We start from the raw sequence: 20,665 nt of genomic DNA, 5'->3' as shown, positions 1-20,665 counted from the left end.
TCTCTCTTGGCATTCCTCTCCTTTTCCCCTCTCCACCACACATTTTCAAAATAAGTAATTCCTAATGTTGTTCCTGAGAGTAGGTATTTTATATTTGAGTACTTTTGGTTTGGCACTTTGACATGACTTCGGGAGACAATTGGTATCTCCTAATTAAAGTTGAAAACAATTTCCATTTTAACTCCCTTTTTAGATTTGTATCTTTTTGAAAAATCAAACTCTGGGGCTGAAATTTTCTCTGGTCTATTCTTGAAGGTGATTCTTTTGCGTTATGAAGACACAGAAAAAAACACTTTACTTTTTTAACTTGTAAACATGGCTACAGCAACTAAAATTTGAAAATTTGCATATGGACAGAACCCTTGATGATGTGTGGTGGCTTCCATAAGTTTGGAAGGGGAAACAGTTTTGACAAATTTAGGAAAGTTTGTAAATTGTGCAGTGAGCATGCAGTCGAACATTTTAGGGCTAAAAGTTTCCTTCTTTTATCCCTAATGGAGGAGAGTATCATGCAGCCCAACACCCAGATACACTCATCCTGTGGTACTATTTATGATTTCTGTGTATCTTGTCTTCTGGAACCAGATTGCAGTATGTTTCACTTCTGGCACAATAGAAAACCAGAAATGTCAAAGAATCCCATTCAGGCATCATCCTTCATTATTGCCTGATGGAGAAGTGAAAGTAATCAGCAAAGCAGGCCAAGACTGGTGATGAAAGAAAAATGTTTGGGTGATGCCTGTGGAGCCTTTTTGAGTTTTAAAAAAGCATCCTTTGACATGAATTTTGAAAGGAGGAATGTCTTTCATTGGTACCAGAATAGTATTAGAACCCTTACTTAGTCTAGCTAGCTAAAGCCCAAAAGTTCTTAAGCAGTAGTTTTGGCTATGTTGTTAGGGGGGCGAAAGAGGTGTGTGTTCTAAGCTAAGTCCCATAAGTTGCATAAATTCATTATATTTTAAGTGCTTGTGTAACAAGCATAAAGCATAGTGACACTGCTAGAATAATTGCAAAGCTCTAATCACAAATTGTACTAAGCTGCACTGTTTTTTTTTAATTATAAAGTACTATTTAGTGCGCATTATTACTTTTCTAAAACAAGGACCTGATTCTGCAAATACTCCTAATGAATGGACTGGGGCTATTCATTTGATATTATATATTGTTTTTATAATTATTAAAAAGTACTGATACTAAGTTCTGTTTTAAATAAAGTATTGGAAACTGAAGAATAGCTTAAGGAGATAAACAAATATGTGGGGGAAATTCAGGCTTGACAACATGTATGCCAAGTTTCAGACTGATTTGATTTGAAACGGCCAAGATATGAAACCATAAAAAATGTGAGTAAATAATCTGCATATCAAGGGATGTTATGCAATTACATGGTTTCAATATGGTTCCTATTCATAGAAAACAGTTAGAAAGAATGATCTACTGCACATGCTCAGTGACTAATTACAAACTTTCATAGTTTAATTGTATAAAAGTATTTCCCCTCAAAATAATAAACCATGTGGCTGTCTTGCTGCTAGTCAGATTTGAAGATGTTTTTCTTTTTTCTAAAACTAAGCCTTTACAGCCCTAGATTTGTCAAAATGTTTCTAAAAACCTGAGGGTTTTTTTTTTTTTCATTTTTGGCCAGTCTCCATATTATAAACAGCTGAACTGATTTAAATAAAGTTTTCAGTACAAAAAAATAGCCACATCTGGGCTGACAAACCTGTGTGCCAAGTTTCAGCCCTATGTGATTTGAGACAACCGAGATATTAAACACCCAAATCTAGGAACTGGAATGGAAACAGTGACGGACTCCTAACTATAGTGGTCCCTTCAGGATTTGTGATTACTATATAGCGCTTATAAGGATACAGACGATTGAAGATTGATTGTGTAGACACATATTTTAGTTATTTAGACCCTTTGGATTTATTCTCCCAAGAATGTACAGGACATTTACATGGATAATTCCAATTACTATTGGTGGCATTGTTTGAAGAATTAGACCTGTTGTCTGTGGTTCAAACCCTATGACTGGTTATGTCACTATCATTTTCCCAGGCTGCTGTTGTGACACTGTTGTGGCTATGATAGCATATGTGTTCATAAGAAGGAAAGGCCAAAACAGAATACAACAAATTTCTATTAATTGCTGCCATAGGCCCATATTCACCAAAGCACTTGAGCACATGCATAAGTCTTATTTAAGTCAGATGGCCGTAAGGATTTACATAAGTGCTATGCTGCAGAGGGATGAACTTAAGTATGTGTTTTGCTGACCTGGGGCTATAATGACTGCTCCTTAACAAAGGACATAGAAAAAGGATCCATGCTATGAATTTGCCATCATCACTGGAAGTTACTAGCGAACACAAAGGTTGTATATTAAAAACTAGGCTGGTTCAAGCCATAAAAACACATATGGGTTAAAAACAAAAGTTACACAAAGTAAATATTTTTGATAATCTGTGCTGGACATCAGCCTTTATAAAACTTTAAAAACAACAGAAACTATCTGGAGAGAGCAAAAAGGATACTTTTATATTTTCTTTGTTAAAAGACTGGTTTCATTAGGAGAAGAAAACTACATAACGGTGATGTTTTTAAGGTAAACAAATGTATGCTTATAAAAATAGCTGCCTTGTTTTATTACAAGACGTGAGCATGATACCTTGGTTATACTTTAAGATGAAGGATGTCTATTGGTTAATAAACAGAACTGGAGTCAGGAGCTTTGACTCTGCCACAATCTTCGTAAGTGACCTCAAACAAGTCAATTTAAAATTTCTGTGTGTCTGCTTCACAACTGGTATTAAAAAAATATGGATAATATTTTTTTACCTGCCTTGTTGGTATGTTATGAGGGTTAATTCATTAATGTTTCTAAAGCATACTGAGATCCTCAGATGGAAGGAAGATTATCTCTGATTATCTTACTATGAACTGAAAGTGACATAGAAATAAGATGTAAAAAAAATAATCTAAATGAATTAAAGGTAGTAATTGCAATTTCCAGATCAGTGCAGGGAATGTATCCACATATCTTCAATTAATTATAGTGGAGGATGTATAGCTGAATCCCCTGCACTGCTTTGAAAATCTCAAAAAATATTTTAAAAAAAATGTATTTACCAAGTCAGCAGAGATATAACTTTTGTGATTCTGTTTTCTATAGATTTGGGGACTTATTCAAAACTAAGCACTATCTTATTTTGTTGGAATTAATGTACAGCCTTGACAGGATCTTCCTTCTTTATTAATAATAATTAAAATTACTCTTTTGAGCAATGTTGTGCTACAGTAATGTCATAGAGCCTAACAAAGGGTGGGGTGTAAATATTCCATGAGTTCTGTGCACCTTCGGTTCCACGATTAATATATGTGAGAAAGCTATTTGGACATGCTACAGCCTGGGTTACCTTGTCATAATTTTATATATATTATGTCTTCCATTACCTTGTTAGAGGGCATTTTGCTGCATGCAGCCATCAGGCACAGGGCAGTGAAAAGGGTGGATAGACTCACTCAAATTAATACTCCACCTTCTTTAACACACCACAGCAAGAACTCATACTCTCAAGAAGGAAAAACCAGGAATAATACAGTGGTTCCGCAATAGAATCTGCATCCTGGCCATATAAAGTTGTTTTGCTTTAGAAACCTTCATATGGACCAAATTGGAGTTAGTTTAGTGAAACTTTTATTACACCCTAAGGAAAATAATTTGGCAGCCAGGTGAAGTTTGGCAAAGATAAGCTGGTTGGGTAGCCACAAAAGAAATGAGATGCAGTTATTTACTTATTAGGTAAACATGCATTCCCAACATGGATTACGTTTAACAAATGCACTATGTTGAGCATTTGCTGAACTCTGTCGAATATAGTTTGGACTTGTAGCATCCAGATTTAGAAAAAGCTGATTCTGATTTAGGGGAAGGAGTAAGGGGATGATGTGAGGGGGTGAAAGAGAGATTATCTCGATAACCATCTCGATTTGATTATATCACCTTAAAGTAGCACAATCTGCTATACTAACAAAATTGTGTTCTTGGTTTAAAAGGGCAATTGTTCGCCTGACTTTGTGCTCACTAAAAACATTTCCCCAATCTTGTTAAATTATTGCACTCATTTCAGATTTTTATGGCTGTGCAGCTTACCGGCCCTCGTTTCTTTACGTTTCATTCATTTTCCTTGTATTGATGATTAATGGAGGATGTCGAACGTTAGAGTGAGCAGGCATCAGCAAATGCAAGATCATAATTAGTTTAGCTGACGAGGGCCTCTGATAGCACTTGCATCTGGATGGAAAAATTACCCTATAGGGAACTGGCTGCTCACCAGGTCTTTTTAGTGATACATTGTGAAACACCCGATGAATCAAATGCCCTTTCAATGCCAAGAAAGTGTTCCAGTCTTGAAGCCAAAATTATGTCTGCAGAAAGCTTTCCATTTGAAATGTATCAGAGTACAATTATAACCATTGTATTTTTTTGGCATGAATACCACTCTTCCACAGTATGGATTAAAGTTAAATAAATTACTTAAATTTTATGAAACCCTGAAATTCTGAGTTATAGTATTAGTAATTTTTAATTTATAATGAAATTAGTTTTCACCCAGACTATTCTCCCCCATACCAACCCATTCTTATCTGACATGAAGACTTCTTATTAAATTCTTTTCTTTGCAAGTGGGGAGCAGAGTTGAAATTCAGATTTCTTTTTCAGCTAAAGAATTCCATTTCCTGCTTGTTAGTATTTGTGCCCACAAACACAGCCTTACTTTTGTTTAAATGAGAAGTTTAATGAAATCATTATTTCATAGAAAAAATGTAACAAGCAATACTCATAAACGTGTCTATTTCTAAATATTCTTGGAGCATTATTAAAGTTGATGAATGCAGAGTTCAGCCTGGGTTAAAAATCAATTTGTATTTGGAGGAACTGTTCCGTGTCTTTCTTTGTCAGACTAAAATAAAATAAATAAATCAATCCATTGATGAGACCATGTTGTCTGGGTTTCGGATGAAGTTCAAAGATGTCTCATTAGTATCACTGTACTCTTATTTGTTTGGCAGAGGTTACTCCTGCTTCTCAGTTGGCTGTGGGAAATATGTGGCAGTATATGCAGATTTTAGAATTAAGTGGGAAAGACTGTAATTGAAAGTCATGCATTCTGTTAATGAAGTATAAGCTCAGTTACAGGAACTGGTACGAGCAGATGCAAACTGGAATTAATTGGAAATGATGTATTTTTAGACTTGTTGCTGATCGCACTTTGAAATAAAGCAAACAAAAAAAAATGTTTTGCAATGGAAGTACAGTGAACAAAACAGCAAAACTTTGCAGAGTGTTTACTGTCAGTTTCAAAAGAGTGTATTTCAGAATTCAGTATTTAGAAACCAACATTAAAGTCACAAAACCTAAAGTTCAAAAAGTTAAAGCTGTTATTCTGAAAAGGCTTTGGTGTTTCACACACCTCATCCATCACTGTAGGGTTAATTATAATGAAAATCAGTGGTGCCTATTAAGCACAATTGAACCTGACCTCATTATGGGAAGTGTGGTTTTATACTGTCATTGTTGCCAGTCAAGAGACAAAACTCCTGTGTTGATTTGTCCTAACTCCGCAGATCATGTGACTCACCTTTGACCTATCTCTTTTTTTTCTTCCTGTTTCAGAGACGTAGAGGCTCAGGAGTTTTTTGTGCCAATTGCCTGACCACAAAGACCTCTCTCTGGCGAAAGAATGCAAATGGTGGATATGTATGCAATGCGTGTGGCCTCTATCAGAAGCTTCATTCGGTAGGAAGAACTTACTAGTTTGTTCAGGAAAAAGGTTTATACAGCTAAGCTGAAGCTGGGCTGTTGTGGTCTTGTCTGGTTGTATGATTACTACCACTCCCTGGCCTGCAGTTAATTTCCTAACAGGGTTTTTTTCAGTATGGTCACTTTGGGATCAGATGTGATTCATTATGAAACAAGCTGGGATGCTGTGGAGAGACATGTTTGAGATCACCAGTGATGCATTTAATTATTTTGATACAGAATAAGGAAAACTGGTTTCCTTTCTGGGAATTTCATTTAAAGACATACAGTATGTTGTAACAAAAGCTCTCCAAATTGAACAAAACTCATATTTATGTAGGAGTCCAGAAAAAAAGTTTCTAAAATTAGAAATCAGAAATAGAAACATTGCTTCTTGCCTATATAATTGTATTTTTCTCTTTTCCCCCCTTCCCTTCTTTTAATAAATATCTTACAGTTGTATTGTTTTATTTTCCTTATATACAGAGCCCAAATCTGTGTGATGCTTATAATCTACTGCAAATACTGAGAGCCCTCAACTTTCTTTGAAGCTGCTCAATTGAAGGCATTCAGTACTTTGCAGGGGTAAAATTCAGCATTTTATTAGATTGGGCATGAAGTAAGTAATAATATCATCACTGGTTATCTATGTTACTTCCCATCTTTCAGATATTGCGCTTGATCCTGAAAGGTGCTGAGCGCTCTGGTAGTGATTCAGCAAAGCCATGCTTAAGTGCTTTTTTGGATTGGGGCCAAAGTACTCAGAATTTTCAAGGATGGAACCCAAATGTCAAATATGAGTTTATATGAATTCTGCTACTAACTTTAATGGAATTACTTGGGAGAGGAAGGTGAGCAGAATTGGACCCATTAACTAACTACCCACCTCACAGGGATGTTGCAATGATTAATTATCATTGTTCTACAGATGGGGAAATTCAGGTAAAGAGTTTGGGACTTTGCCAAGGCAACGTGTGAAGTTAGGCTCAGAGCCAAGAGTAGAAATCTGAGTTTATGGTTGCCAGGGCAAAATTTTCAAAAACACCCTCTTCCCATTTTTGAAAGTGACATAGAATCTTAAGATCCATTAAATATCAGTTCCACTTTGGCTTGTAAGTGCCTACGTCACTTTGAAAATGGGACACAGGTGCTTTTGGAAATCTTATCCAGTCCCGTGTGCAAGCCATCAGACATTACTGCTTACTCAAGTCCCACTGCAGCTGTTTTGTGGAAAATATTTTTTTTTTTACAATATTCTAATTGCAGCCTGACCAGCAATCTAAAATGTCAACTTTAATTGCTAAATGCTGTCATTTGGGGTTAAGTAGAACAGTTTTTAGATACAAAACAACCCAACCAGTCAAACAACATCATCCTGGGACAAGCTGGACTGACATGCAACTAATGATCTGTGGTTACCATGTTGGATGGAACTGTCTGAATACAACATCCTCATGGAGTTCTCCTCAAGTTCCAAATATGTTTTCTGTTTTAAAGAAAATTCATGCCTTGTGAATGTGCTAAAGAGATTTTGAAGGGAAAGACAATTCTGCATTTGAACACTGATCTGATATTTAGGTTTGACTGTTTTTTGTGTGTTCTATAAAAATATCTCATGTTCATTATTAAAAATAAATGATACCCTTTGGTATTTTACCATAACTATCAGTACAACCTAATGAATAGATCAGAGTTACAAGATTCAGTTTTTAGATAAAAAGACCTCATAAAACCCCCATGACCCATTGGAAATAATCCACATAAAATGTGTGCTGCCAACAGTAGTAATTGGTAGTAAGTTATAAACCCTTTATTTATTAGCATATTGCTTGTGCAAAGATAACACTATTTTTTAGCTCCATTGTTCAAGCATAGCAATAAGCTGCTGTTTAATGGGCACTGACATTAAAGCTTTTAATTGAACTTTGGCCAATCAAAGGCCAAAAAAATAATTAAACTTCCACTCTGCCAGGATATGATAACTGAGCAACTACAGTGTAAACTGACTTCATTTAAGAAACAACAGAGGGTCCTGTGGCACCTTTGAGACTAACAGAAGTATTGGGAGCATAAGCTTTGGTGGGTAAGAACCTCACTTCTTCAGATGCAAGAAGTGAGGTTCTTACCCACGAAAGCTTATGCTCCCAATACTTCTGTTAGTCTTAAAGGTGCCACAGGACCCTCTGTTGCTTTTTACAGATTCAGACTAACACGGCTACCCCTCTGATACTTCATTTAAGAAATAATTTAAATAAGAAAATAATTCTTTTGAGATAATTTCTTAAACATTATTAAACAAAATACAGTATCTTGTGACTTTCTTTTGACAAAGAATACATGAACCTGGTGAAATACAGTTTTCTATATAAATCTCTTTATTAAAGATGAACATCTAATTGATTTTTCGGTTCAGAGGCTGAACCAAAAATCTGAAAAAAAATTGTTTTGGGTTGACTGAAAATGGGACTTTCTTGGTTTTCCTTGCTGAAATGAAAACACAAAAATTTTAAATTTGGGTCAAACGAAGCATTTTGTTCGACCAAATTTTTTTTTTTCTTTTTGTTTTGTTTCACTTTTGGGTGTCCTTTATGCTTTTTTTTTTTTCATTTGTTTGTTTGCTGGGTGGATTTATTTGTTTGTTTGGTTTGGTTTTTAAAAATAAACCTAGATACATTTCTTAAATGCCATTTCAGAATGAAAAGTCAGATGTTTCATTTTGAAAATGTCAAAAAATAAACATTTTGACAAAAATAATTTTTGGTTAAAAATATTCACTAGATTTGACTTGAATTCACAAATAGTTTTGGTCAAGCTGAAACTGCATTTTTTGGCAAATGAACTGGGAAAATGTCACATAGTTCTATTCTGCATACAAAATGGAGGTTGAATATACTTTTGTGATTATTATTGGAAAATCAAACATTACTCAGATTGTTTATAAAAGAAGACTAGGAATATGTGATTGTTAACTAAGGGCCCAATCCTGTAGGCACTTAATTATGTGAGTAAAGTGAGTTGTGTATGTAAGCAAACCCATTAAATTAAACAATATTACATTTGTGAGTAAAATTACTCACATTTGCAAGCTTTGGACCTTTAATCACCAAACTCTGATTAGATGCTTAATATCTACATGTACAGTGATTACCATTATAATGTCAATATTTGCCACTGATAATCATACAGTTGTATATAAGATACTATGATACTTTGTATTAAAAATAACAGATAAGTCTGATATCTCAGATAGAGTTGTCTGAAAAAATAATTATTTGATTTGGTGTCCAAACTGGAAAAAAAAAAGTTATTTTGGGGTGCAGCCAAAATGAATTTTTTTGTCCTTTTTGGCAAATTGAAACCTCCAAAACAATTCATTTCAGGTCAAAGGAAACATTCTGTTCATTAGATTTGGGGGAGGTGGTACCTTTTCAAAACAGAAAATTGAAATAAAATTCAAGACAAATAATTGTTTGCATTAAAAAATTGAAACATTTTGTTTAAAAATGTTGAAACAAAACATTTTGATTTTTTTTCTGATTTTTTATTTGGGTGGGGGAAGAGGGATTTTGATTGAAACAATTTGGCAAGTTCGAAAAGAGTTTTTGTCAACCTGAGTCTATATTTTTTGGCAAAAACAGTTCAGTGTTGGGTAAAATTTGTTGGAGAACTCTCAAATACCACTTGTTAGTAGTGACTGGCAAATGTTTGTGTTTTAGTGTCTTTTCCTGTGGTTCACATTAGCACTTCTATGATACTCTTGATTAATTTGTAATTATTTTTAAGAAATGGTACAGTGCACATTGTTGCTCATTTCAATCAAAACCTCACAAATTCATCATGGTACCTACAAATACACACAATCATTTTACCATTTATAGTCATTTTCAACTGGTCAATTTTAAAAACATTTTTATTGATGAAAATTGTATCTAGCTCACTACAAATGTGGTATGTTCAAGAATATACAGTGTGCAGATTTGTAAACACGAAAAAGTGGATCTCTTTCCTATAGTGTCTCCATTCTCAAAACACCAGAATGTAACCATTTTGGCTTTTGCCATGAATTATATTGTATTTTTATTCATTTTGCATCGCTCTAATCTTAATCAGCCTTGGATGACATGACCTACCTCAACAGTTCTTACTCAGGTCAGATCAGATCCCCAGACAAATTCAGTGGGAGTTGCACTGGGGTAAGAACTTCAGTATCAGACGTACTTTCTTTTAGCATAGTCAGGTCACCCCAATTTCACATCATGTTGAACAGCAAAGAGGTCTAATAATGTATTCAGTGAATTTTGTGATACTTTTAAAATAAATTAATCACACATTTTTAATAATTTGACCAACTGTAGAGAGCTGGGCAAATTATTCACAAATCACATTATCATAATAAAAATATAATATACAAGATGTGATAATATATCTGACAAATCTAAGATTTTTTTTTTAAATAAAGTATTTGCTATTTTTTTCTATTATTCACCAAATTGAGGGCTCCAGTATAGTTTAAGAAATGAGATCCCACTTTTCTGTATATCTTGAACTGTCCATAAATATCGACCATCTGTTTGCTGTCTATTCATGTGAACTATTAAGTTTGTGAGTGACTCTGCTCAAGCGAGTAGTCCATTTAATTTAGTTGGAGAACAGTGACATGAGTAAAGTAATTCACATGCTTAAGTATTTGCAGGATCAGGCACATATGTTAAACACTTGGGTATGTCTACAGTGCAATTAAAAACCAGTGGCTGGCCCATGCCAGCTGACTCACGCTCGCGGGAATTGGACTAAGAGGCTGCTTAATTGCAGTGTAAATATTTGGGCTAGGACCCTGCAAGGTGGGAGGGTCCCAGAGCTCAGGCTTCAGCCCAAGCCCAAATCTCTACACCATAATAAAACAGCCCCTAAGCCCTAGACCCACGAGCCCAACTCAGCTGGCACGGCCCAGCCACATGTGTCTGATTGCAGTATAGACATACCCTTAATGACATATAACTTTAAAGACCTGCTCCTGCAAGTAGGCTTGTGAACAACTCTTCTCACATGAGTAAAGTCATGTGTGTTAATCATTTACAGGCTCACACATCTGTAATATGAGGAGTTAAAATTAATATTTTGTTTAAGCAGTCAAACCAGATCAGGAATCCATACTGCTAGGAAAATGTAATACAGTGGGTAAATAAGAAGAGTGTGAGAGAGGAAGCAAAGTTCAACAGCAGCGAGCACCCTTTTTACTCCTATGACATATTCTTAGGATGGTCTTAATGATGAGAAAAGATCCTTGAGCTAATATTAGAAAGTATATATTCCTATTAATGCATGTTTAAATGATTATTAATAATGTAAATTATCCAATATATAGCATGATATCTATATTACAATGTTCTAATTTTCTCTTAAACATAATTTTGTCCACTTTAGACTTGCTGCTATCCCATAGAGGTAACTCTGTTTCAGTTGCTGCTCTTTCGCTGAGTTAAAATTTTACTACTTATTAAACGTCTAAATCAAAGTTTATATTTCTTCTGATTTAGATTTTTAATAGAAAGTAACAGCTTAACAAGTAGCAGCTGTGGCTAGGATGCAATTAACCATTAGAATGAGGCGACTTTAGGGGGAGAAATAGGTGAAAGGGGAGATGAAGATGGCAAGTCGAGATAGAAAATAGCTCTATAAAAATAATGAAGTCCAATACTGGACTTTTTAATCTTAATTTAAAGTTATCCATTTATAGATATATAAATTATAATATAGCACATATAGCACCAGTTGTTCAAAATATTGAGTTTAGTCCAGAATTTAATCAACACTTTAACATGGCATTAAGGAGAGGGGAAAAAATCCAAATACACTTCTAAGTGGGCAGGGCATAGAGCAGTCTGTAGGCCCCCAGCGACCCTAGGATTCTGTGCACATTTGGTTGAGATCAACATCAGCTACCAGAATGCCGAACTGAAATGACTTTTAGACTGTTCTTGCTCTCCTTTAATGTCTGCCCAATAGAGTGGCATGTATCATCTTTCAGCACCATCTTTCACCACATTCTTGTGGAGAGGGCTGACTATGGTCCCTCCCCCTGCTCCTTCTGCTTCTTATAAAAGTGCTTTCAGTGCTCACATAAGAGGTCTCTCATAATAGTTCTCTCTCCACATGCACTGCATCTTTGGGGCAGATGGCAAATGGATAACTAAGTACTCTCTGTCCTGATGAAGACTTCAGTATCTCCGTCCCTCTACCTTACTCGATGTGGTCCTACCTTCCTCCCTTCCTGAGGTTCCTTCATCTTTTTTCCACTCCTCGTGACTTCCCCAACATAATAGTAATAGCAGTAGTAGTAGTAGTAATAATAATAATAATAAGTAATTAATGATAAATACTACCTAGCTCTTATACAGAACTTGTCATCAGGGAGAGTTGAGAGCACTGAGCACATATTGGGTTGGGCACTTAATGACTGTTTAAGTAAACAAATACAGTATGTTAACTGATATGAGATGGAAGATTTAATGTGGTAACAATAAACATCAGTTGGAAGCTTTATTATTAAAATAAAGAGTTTGCCTCCAAAGTTTTAGCTGACCTTGTTTACTGGTAGAAGTAGACATTCCCTAAAGCTTTCCTGTAATGTGGGTCTTAACTCAAGTACAACTTAGATTTGCATGAACATTGTCACTAAGACTTACTTAATGTGTTTCTTTTATTTATTATGTATGTGTTCCATGCAGACTCCCAGGCCTTTAAACATCATTAAGCAGAACAATGGTGAGCAGATCATTAGGAGACGAACAAGAAAGCGCCTTAACCCAGAGGCACTTCAGACTGAGCAGCTAAACAAACATCAGAGGGGTAGCGGTGAGGAACAAGTCAATGGAAGCCCATTAGAGAGGAGGTCAGATGATCACTTAACTGAAGGTCACCAGAGAGAAATTCAGCTTCCCAGCCTGAGTAAATATGAGGCCCAGGGTTCATTGACTAAAAGCCATTCTTCTCAGCAGCCAATATTGGTCAGTCAAACTCTGGATATTCACAAAAGGATGCAACCTTTGCACATTCAGATAAAAAGTCCTCAGGAAAGTTCTGGAGACCCAGGAAATAGTTCATCGATATCAGAAGGGAAAGGAAGCTCAGAGAGAGGCAGCCCAATAGAAAAATACATGAGACCTGCGAAGCACCCAAATTATTCACCACCTGGAAGCCCTATTGAAAAATACCAGTATCCACTCTTTGGACTTCCATTTGTACACAATGACTTTCAGAGTGAAGCTGATTGGCTGAGATTCTGGAGTAAATATAAGCTGTCCGTTCCTGGGAATCCACACTACTTGAGTCATGTGCCTGGCCTACCAAATCCTTGCCAAAACTATGTGCCTTATCCCACCTTTAATCTGCCTCCTCATTTTTCAGCTGTCGGATCAGACAATGACATTCCTCTAGATTTGGCGATAAAGCATTCCAGACCTGGGCCAACTGCAAATGGTGCCTCCAAGGAGAAAAGTAAGGCACCACCAAATGTAAAAAATGAAGGTCCCTTGAATGTACTAAAAATAGAGAAAGTTGATAGAAGTACTCAAGACGAACTTTCAACCAAGTGTGCGCACTGTGGCATTGTCTTTCTGGATGAAGTGATGTATGCTTTGCATATGAGTTGCCATGGCGACAGTGGACCTTTCCAGTGCAGCATATGCCAGTATCTTTGCACGGACAAATATGACTTTACAACTCACATCCAGAGGGGCCTACACAGGAACAATGCACAAGCTGAAAAGAATGGAAAACCTAAAGAGTAAAACCTTAGCACTTAGCACAATTAAACAGAAATAGGTTTCCTTGATGGGAATTCAATAGCTTGTAATGTCTTGTGAAGACCTATAAAGCACTTCATATAGAGAGCATGCCTTATCCAATATAAAATACCTTGTTCTTTTCTCTTTTCTTTTGTTTTTTATTTTATTATTATTGTTATTATTATTAATGAGAGGGTTACCAAGAAGGAAAAACAAATTGAATGGTGGCCGGAGAGGAAAAAGTATAATCATTTGGTACATGGCTCACCAAAACTATCTAGAATTCAATGAATCAGGACAAATATTCACGGCCATTTTTTTTCCAGACAACTAAAACTTTTGCTATTATGTAACTGGCTAGAATACAAAAATGTATGTTTGTATATATTGCTGACAGGTGTATAGTGAACAAATGCACACTGTATATAGGAAATAGACTTCTTAAATATACAAATGTCCAGAAGTCATTTAGTATTTTTAATTTGGGCTAATTTCTGCCTTAAAACATGCCTTAGTGTCACCTTGTCCTCAGAGCTTTGGCGTTGGTTTCATCAAGACATTTGTCAGACTCAACCAAGTTTTAGCTACCATTTTATCACTACACCTTTTCTGGCATAGTGTAGACTAAACCGTTTTGCTCCAATAAATTGTCTTTAATATAGAAGCCACACTCTGAGCTTAATTTGCATAGAACAAGGTAACCTGCTGTATTTTTTTTTTCTGATTACCTGTGCTTTCTAAACCTTGGAATCTAAAGTTACTTCTACATAGACTTAATGTTGGTATATGTACCAGTCAATCTCTTCGCTAAATCTATACCAGCTTTTGCTAAGTAGCATTAAATATGTCTTCATAGTACTTTTTAATACTTAAAGCTTTGTAAAAACTATCCATGAAGGGAAAGCTCCGCAGCATAACTGCTCAGGGAAATAGGGCTAAATAACTAAATATTAAACAATTGGTTAAAGGTGCTGTTGTCAAGCCTCCATGCTTGCTACAAGAGTATAAAAGAACTGACTTTAATAATTTTTCATTATAATGTCCCAACCAGTAGTTTATTATTTTGCCACAGGGATGTAGAAGATATTACAAGCTACTGGATGCACTGTCAGATTAACTTATTTCATTAAAGAAGTTGGGAGAACAAATAGAAAAAAAACTTATTTTTCTAGTAAATATTAATGTATTACATTTCAAATAATGGTGCCTGACATATTGAATAATTATTTTCTACCGTGTACATATGCAACAAAGATATTCCATCATGCATTAGAGTCGGCTCTGGCTCTGCCTCGCTGTTTACATTTGCAAATGTAGCAAACAAGGTAATGAAGCAACTATTTCTATTGCAGTAGGTATCTTTTTTTGTGCGTGCGCATTTAAAGTTGTAAACGATAACATGAAATGAATGACATTTGTTGATATTAATGGTATGGAAAAATAAGAAGGAAATGAAAATATTTTTATGCCTACTTAGGAAAAAAAGGGTAGCACTATTCATTCCAAGTACTTTTGTATTCTTAAGCTCTTAACTCACATTGTTATGCTTAAAATGATAAACATATATCCTCTTTTTATTGCTTTGTCTGTGTTTCAGAGGAAACATTTCAGAAATTATTTCGATAAGCGCTGTTTGACTACGCAGCGCTAATGTTTTTATTGCATTCTGTAGTAGCATTGCACTCCATTGTTACAATATTATGCAGTCGCTTTTTTGTTTTGTTTGGGTTTGTTTCTTTTTCTCAGTGCAGGGTCTGAGTTCCTTAAGGTTGAATGGCAGGTATAGTTCAATTGGTTCATGAATGTTTCAGCAAAGGAAGTTTAAAATGTCTTTTTAATATTATGATGCCTTTTTTTTTCTATTCATGCATTTTATTTTTTAAAATGTTCTATAAAAATATATCCGGCCTAAATCCTTCACTTGAGATTATATGTAAAGGGTCCTATTCTGATCATACTTACATGCCACCTATCTCAGACTTCCATGTAATTGACACTAAAGCACTATAAAAAGGCTCTTGCTTTTAACTTACATGAAATTCATCATTCTCCCTTCTAGAAATTGGTGCACTTATGAGACACATAACCAGGGAAAACTGGGAGGTTGGAGGATGAAATGGAAGGTGATGGGAAATGTCTAGAAGGGGCTGGAGAAAGTATAAAATGGGGAGGAACTGGCCTAAACGTACAGCACTTTGATAGTCTTTTGAAAAATGTGCCAAGTTAAAGCAGCCCGCAAGAAATTCGCCATGCATGAGAAGCACTTGCACAGCTGATCACCAAAGGTCTTGCTGACCTTGGCAGTATTTTACGTGTTACATTTTCACACGGATGAAAAGTTATTGAACAATCCCTCTAATTTGTTAGGCACAAACAGGCTATTGTTCAACCTGAGGCTTGCATTCCTTCCTGCTCCACCCATTTCTTTCAGAACAGCCACATTTACTGTGAGAAGTGTACAGACAATCCCTCTTCACCATTCATGGTTGAATTCTATAACCCTTTAATGGTGTTCTAGGTTAGCAAAGGATATTGTGCCACATTCCTCTCCCTCTTTTTTGTTTGTTTGTTTGGTTGGTTTTTTGTTTTGTTTTTTAAGATGAATCTTCTGCTTAATACCAGTGCCAGGAAATGACTGGTTGTGTTGACTATTGTTCTCCAACAATAGTTCTGTTTTTTGTGGACTGAAATGGATTGTTCTCCTCTTGTTATGTCAGGGGCCCAGTGTGTGTCCTTATCAGCTCTCTCAAAAAACTTGTTAGGCTTAAATAGCAGCAGCTGTATTGGCATCTGAAGTGACCGCCTCGAAGTTATTGGCACGATTACTGTGTTGGGATACTTCCTATAAATCTTAGCACTTCTTGTGGCTTCTTGACTTCTGGAAGCTGCATCTTTATGGAAAATATTCTGTAGTGCACACGTTCATCAGAAAGATTTGTGCTCAGACCTGTATTTCATTACGCCTCTTGCTAAACTCAAAGCAGAAGCCAAGATGGGGGAAATACCTTCCAGCCAATACACATAGTGAGGTTTGGGCATGAGGAGTAAGTGCAGAGCACAGGCTAGACCTTTAACTGTTAACGTTGTACCTACAGAGTACAAATTAAATTTGAAAATGTACCCACTGTTCTCGCCATGACACATTGACGTGTTCTAAAAATTCTACTTCTAAATGACATTTTGTTCTAACCTGTTCTCTTGAAGTAAAAATAGTTTTTTTAGGGAAGAAAAAAAAAAAAGCCTGGATTTCCACCCTCCCCACATGGTGATATTAATGAAGAGAAAAATGAAAGTCGTGAAATTAAAAAAAAAAAAAAAAAAGACTTAAGTAATTGCTCTTAGTTTGAAGCCTGGGATGGCACAGACCTACTGGACATAATGCATTTTGTTTCAAATCAATGTACAACTCCAAAACATTAAGGTCTAAATTTCCAAAACCATCAATGTTTTTGTGCTCAGCTTTGAAGCACGTAGGGCCTAAATTTCCAAGAACTCATAAAATCCAACTGTCGTTGTGGGCGCTTATTGTTTCTTAAAATCAATCTTAACGTGGGCCCCCAAAGTTAGTAGAAACATTTAAAAACATAGGTCAAAACAAGTCTATCTTTAAAATGCCTGAGGAGGAACATTGCCCTTAGTTAAGAATCTCAGAATTTCTCTCTGATTAAGGATTAATATCCTGTGTAGCACGGTGCTGCAGCACCTCTTGCAAGTTGAACTATTGTAACTAATTGCTGGCCGGACTAATCGGAAGATTTTCAAAGGCACAAACGGTAGTTAGGTGCCTAATTCTCATTCACTTTCCATAGGAGGTAGGTACCTAACTGCCATTGTTTACTATGAAAATCTCCCCTTAAATCTTCATAAATATGGTACGCTCAATATCCATAGAGTCTGAGGAGGGAAGCTGGAGACTTTTTAGCCATTGCGCCCCCTTCTTCTGCCAGAAATAAATGGCGCCAGCCCTTACGAAAGGGAATATGGAGACATCTCTAAAAGATGAGATGGATGAAAAATTCTGTGGGTGTCTTAGATCAGTTGATAGAAAAAAGCTGAAAAGGGGACAAAAGATCAGCACTAAGATAAATATACAGTGATAAAATGTAGACGCCATGAAATGTGGTGACCCAATTTGGCACCTGCAGATGGTGGGAGGGTCAAAGACAGGCTCAGCAGCCCATCTTCTGACTGTGCAATATTATTTATTAGACAGAAATACCTGCTTGCCATGTTAGAGGATATATTCTACTATCTGTTTGGGTTCCATGTCAACTACAGCTATTTAAAAATACATGTTTCTTCTGTAGTTATCTTCCCATTGTTGCCTGTGTATTGACTTTTCTTGGCTGACTTGACATCTTATTCCTAATACTGGTCAGGAAAAGCGAAAGAGACTACAGGTTTACTCCTACAGAACCAGGAGAGGTGGATGCATTTCTCTCCACTCCAGTGGAGAAAGTTATTTGTGGCAGGTGTCAGCAATAGACTTGTCAGCCCTACCTCCCATAAAGGCAACAGATGAAAAAGTCACACTAGTTCCATGATTTCCTTATGTAAAAACTTGGCAGGGTGGAATCACAGGTACTTCACGAAGAAGGAGTGGGCCAGGAGGGGTGATTTGCATAGAATTTTCCACCCAAGAGTGGGATTCCCTCCTACCTATTGGGACCCATTAGATTCATAGAGCTCTCAAGAGTTGGCAGCTGTTGGGGTACTATATAATTAATAATAACACATAGCCTATATCGGGGGTGACGTGGTTTGTCTCTTCTTTAGACACTAAAAAAAAGTTTAGTGGTTCCCAACCAGATAAATATCACAAGTTTTTTAGTTAAAAATACATTTAGTAAATGTATGACAAAATGCTTAGAATAAACACTGTGTGGCAGCAGCCATATATTGTGTTGTATTCCGGTTTTTCAACTGTGCCCATCACCATGGTATCTGAGCGCCTAATGGAAAGAAGGGCAGGGTGGGGAAGATGAAACCTCTCAAAATTCCATTGGAAATTTTACTTACAGCAGAATTCACCAGCAGGGGGAAAATGTCTTTTCATATGGAATGATTTCATGTTGCTTTAAAAAAAAAAAAAAAAAAAAAACCTTTAAACTTGTAGCCCTGATTTGACTCTAGAATGTTGGCTCTTGTCCTGTCCTTACAAAACATGGATATGTTGGGGATTTTTGTTTTCTGTTGTTGGTTTTTTTTGTTTTATGTTTTATGTTTTTTTCTCATAGTGCATGTTCATTTCTACTCACAAACATGTTCTTGGTGTATTTCTTATGCAAACAATCTTCAGGCAGCAAAGATGTCTGTTACATCTAAACTTGAATAATAAAGTTTTACCACCAGTTATAATTAAGGTGTACGTCATCATTTATGGGAATAATGTAATGTCACTACAGCACAGATATGCCAGAAGGGAAAAGCAGGAAGTGGGCCTGGATAAAAGGAGTGGTTTGGCCTAGAACCACCCCTATCTTTGAAGGCTGACTGAGGTAGAATGGGCTAAACAAGAAAATACCTAAAGAGAAGCATATTGAGCTTCAAAATACATTAGACCAAATCCTGAGTTAAGGACGTGATCGTTCCCTTTTATTCGACATTGGTGAGGCCTCATCTGGAATACTGTGTCCAGTTTTGGGCCCCACACTACAAGAAGGATGTGGAAAAATTGGAAAGAGTCCAGCGGAGGGCAACAAAAATGATTAGGGGTCTGGAGCACATGACTTATGAGGAGAGACTGAGGGATCTGGGATTGTTTAATCTCCAGAAGAGAAGAATGAGGGGGGATTTGATAGCAGCCTTCAACTACCTGAAGGGGGGTTCCAAAGAGGATGGAGCTCGGCTGTTCTCAGTGGTGGCAGATGACAGAACAAGGAGCAATGGTCTCAAGTTGCAGTGGGGGAGGTCCAGGTTGGATATCAGGAAAAACTATTTCACTAGGAGGGTGGTGAAACACTGGAATGCGTTACCTAGGGAGGTGGTGGAGTCTCCTTCCTTGGAGGTTTTTAAGGCCCGGCTTGACAAAGCCCTGGCTGGGATGATTTAGCTGGGAATTGGTCCTGCTTTGAGCAGGGGGTTGGACTAGATAACCTCTTGAGCTCCCTTCCAACTCTGATATTCTATGATTCTATGATTGTATGACACAGGACCTGATCCAAAGCGCATTCAAGTCAATATAAAAACTGCAAATGGAGGACTACTTCAATAGGCTTTGGATCAGACCCTGAGCCCTTTGAAAATTACAGACGCACAGGTTTATATTTCTGTGAACACAGTTTAATTATTTACTCTGCACCATGGAGCGACATGGAACTGGAAGTAGAGGGAATAGCCATGAAAAAAAGGTTCACATTGGGATTGGACCAGAATGTTGGGGTTAACAGCTCTACCCTTCCACACAGAGTCCAGCATGATCTTCAAATAACCTCATGTAGTCAGAGCCTTGGTTTTACATCTTGTCCGCACGTCAGCACCTCCCACAGAACAGTGCTCTCTAGCATCACAGAAAGCATTGATTAAACAGTGACTCACAAGCAAAGAGTGCCACCTACAAAGTCACCACCACCACTTCCTGCCGCACTGTTGGAGATTTCCTCAGAGATCTCCCATCTAAGTAGTGACCGAGTCAACACTGCTTAGTATACATGCTCTGATGAGCTCACTGCCCATGGTGGTATGGCTTCCAGCCGTCTTTTCCATTACACTGTAATTTCATTTCTTCATAGTTTTTTGTCTCATCTGCATGGCTGACAGGCTGTCAGCCCTGATGCAAACTATTATTCTAAAGTGGCGTAAAATGGTGAAATTGTTTTATAATGTTAGAGTGCAAAAATAGATTTTAATAGCCTGATTCTAATCTCACTGTGCCAGGTATAACTCCAGTGACTCCTAACTAACACCATAAATGAATTCAGATTCAGGTCCTAGGGGTTTTTATTTATTTAAAAGTTTCTATTTTTCTTTTTCTTTCAATTGCTGGAGTTAAAAATAGCTTCTGAAAAGAAAACAACAAAGCAACAATCTTGAGGACAGCGCCCTCTCACTATGGCCTTTTGGTATTTTCAAA

The 20,665-nt window shown here is 36.7% G+C and overlaps 1 protein-coding gene across 8 annotated transcripts in view; it reads left to right on the top strand.

The window, feature by feature from the left end:
• Positions 1-16,885, top strand: part of TRPS1 (transcriptional repressor GATA binding 1) — a 253,118-nt gene extending 236,233 nt beyond the window's left edge. For 6 of the 8 annotated variants that reach the window (XM_065586054.1, XM_065586050.1, XM_065586051.1 and 3 more), the window contains 2 exons: positions 5,681-5,803; positions 12,535-16,885. In XM_065586054.1, coding sequence (XP_065442126.1) covers positions 5,681-5,803; positions 12,535-13,596 — 1,185 coding nt within the window. In that variant the 3' untranslated portion in view covers positions 13,597-16,885. The remainder of the gene's footprint in view (positions 1-5,680; positions 5,804-12,534) is intronic. The other 2 variants (XM_065586055.1, XM_065586052.1) reach the window with 1 other exon arrangement.
• The last annotated feature ends 3,780 nt before the right edge of the window (positions 16,886-20,665 follow it).

This window comes from Chrysemys picta, chromosome 2 (assembly GCF_011386835.1).
Source record: "Chrysemys picta bellii isolate R12L10 chromosome 2, ASM1138683v2, whole genome shotgun sequence".
Classification (NCBI taxonomy): domain Eukaryota; kingdom Metazoa; phylum Chordata; order Testudines; family Emydidae; genus Chrysemys; species Chrysemys picta.
Note: the sequence above shows the minus strand (reverse complement) of the source record. Positions and strands in the feature narration are given on the sequence as shown.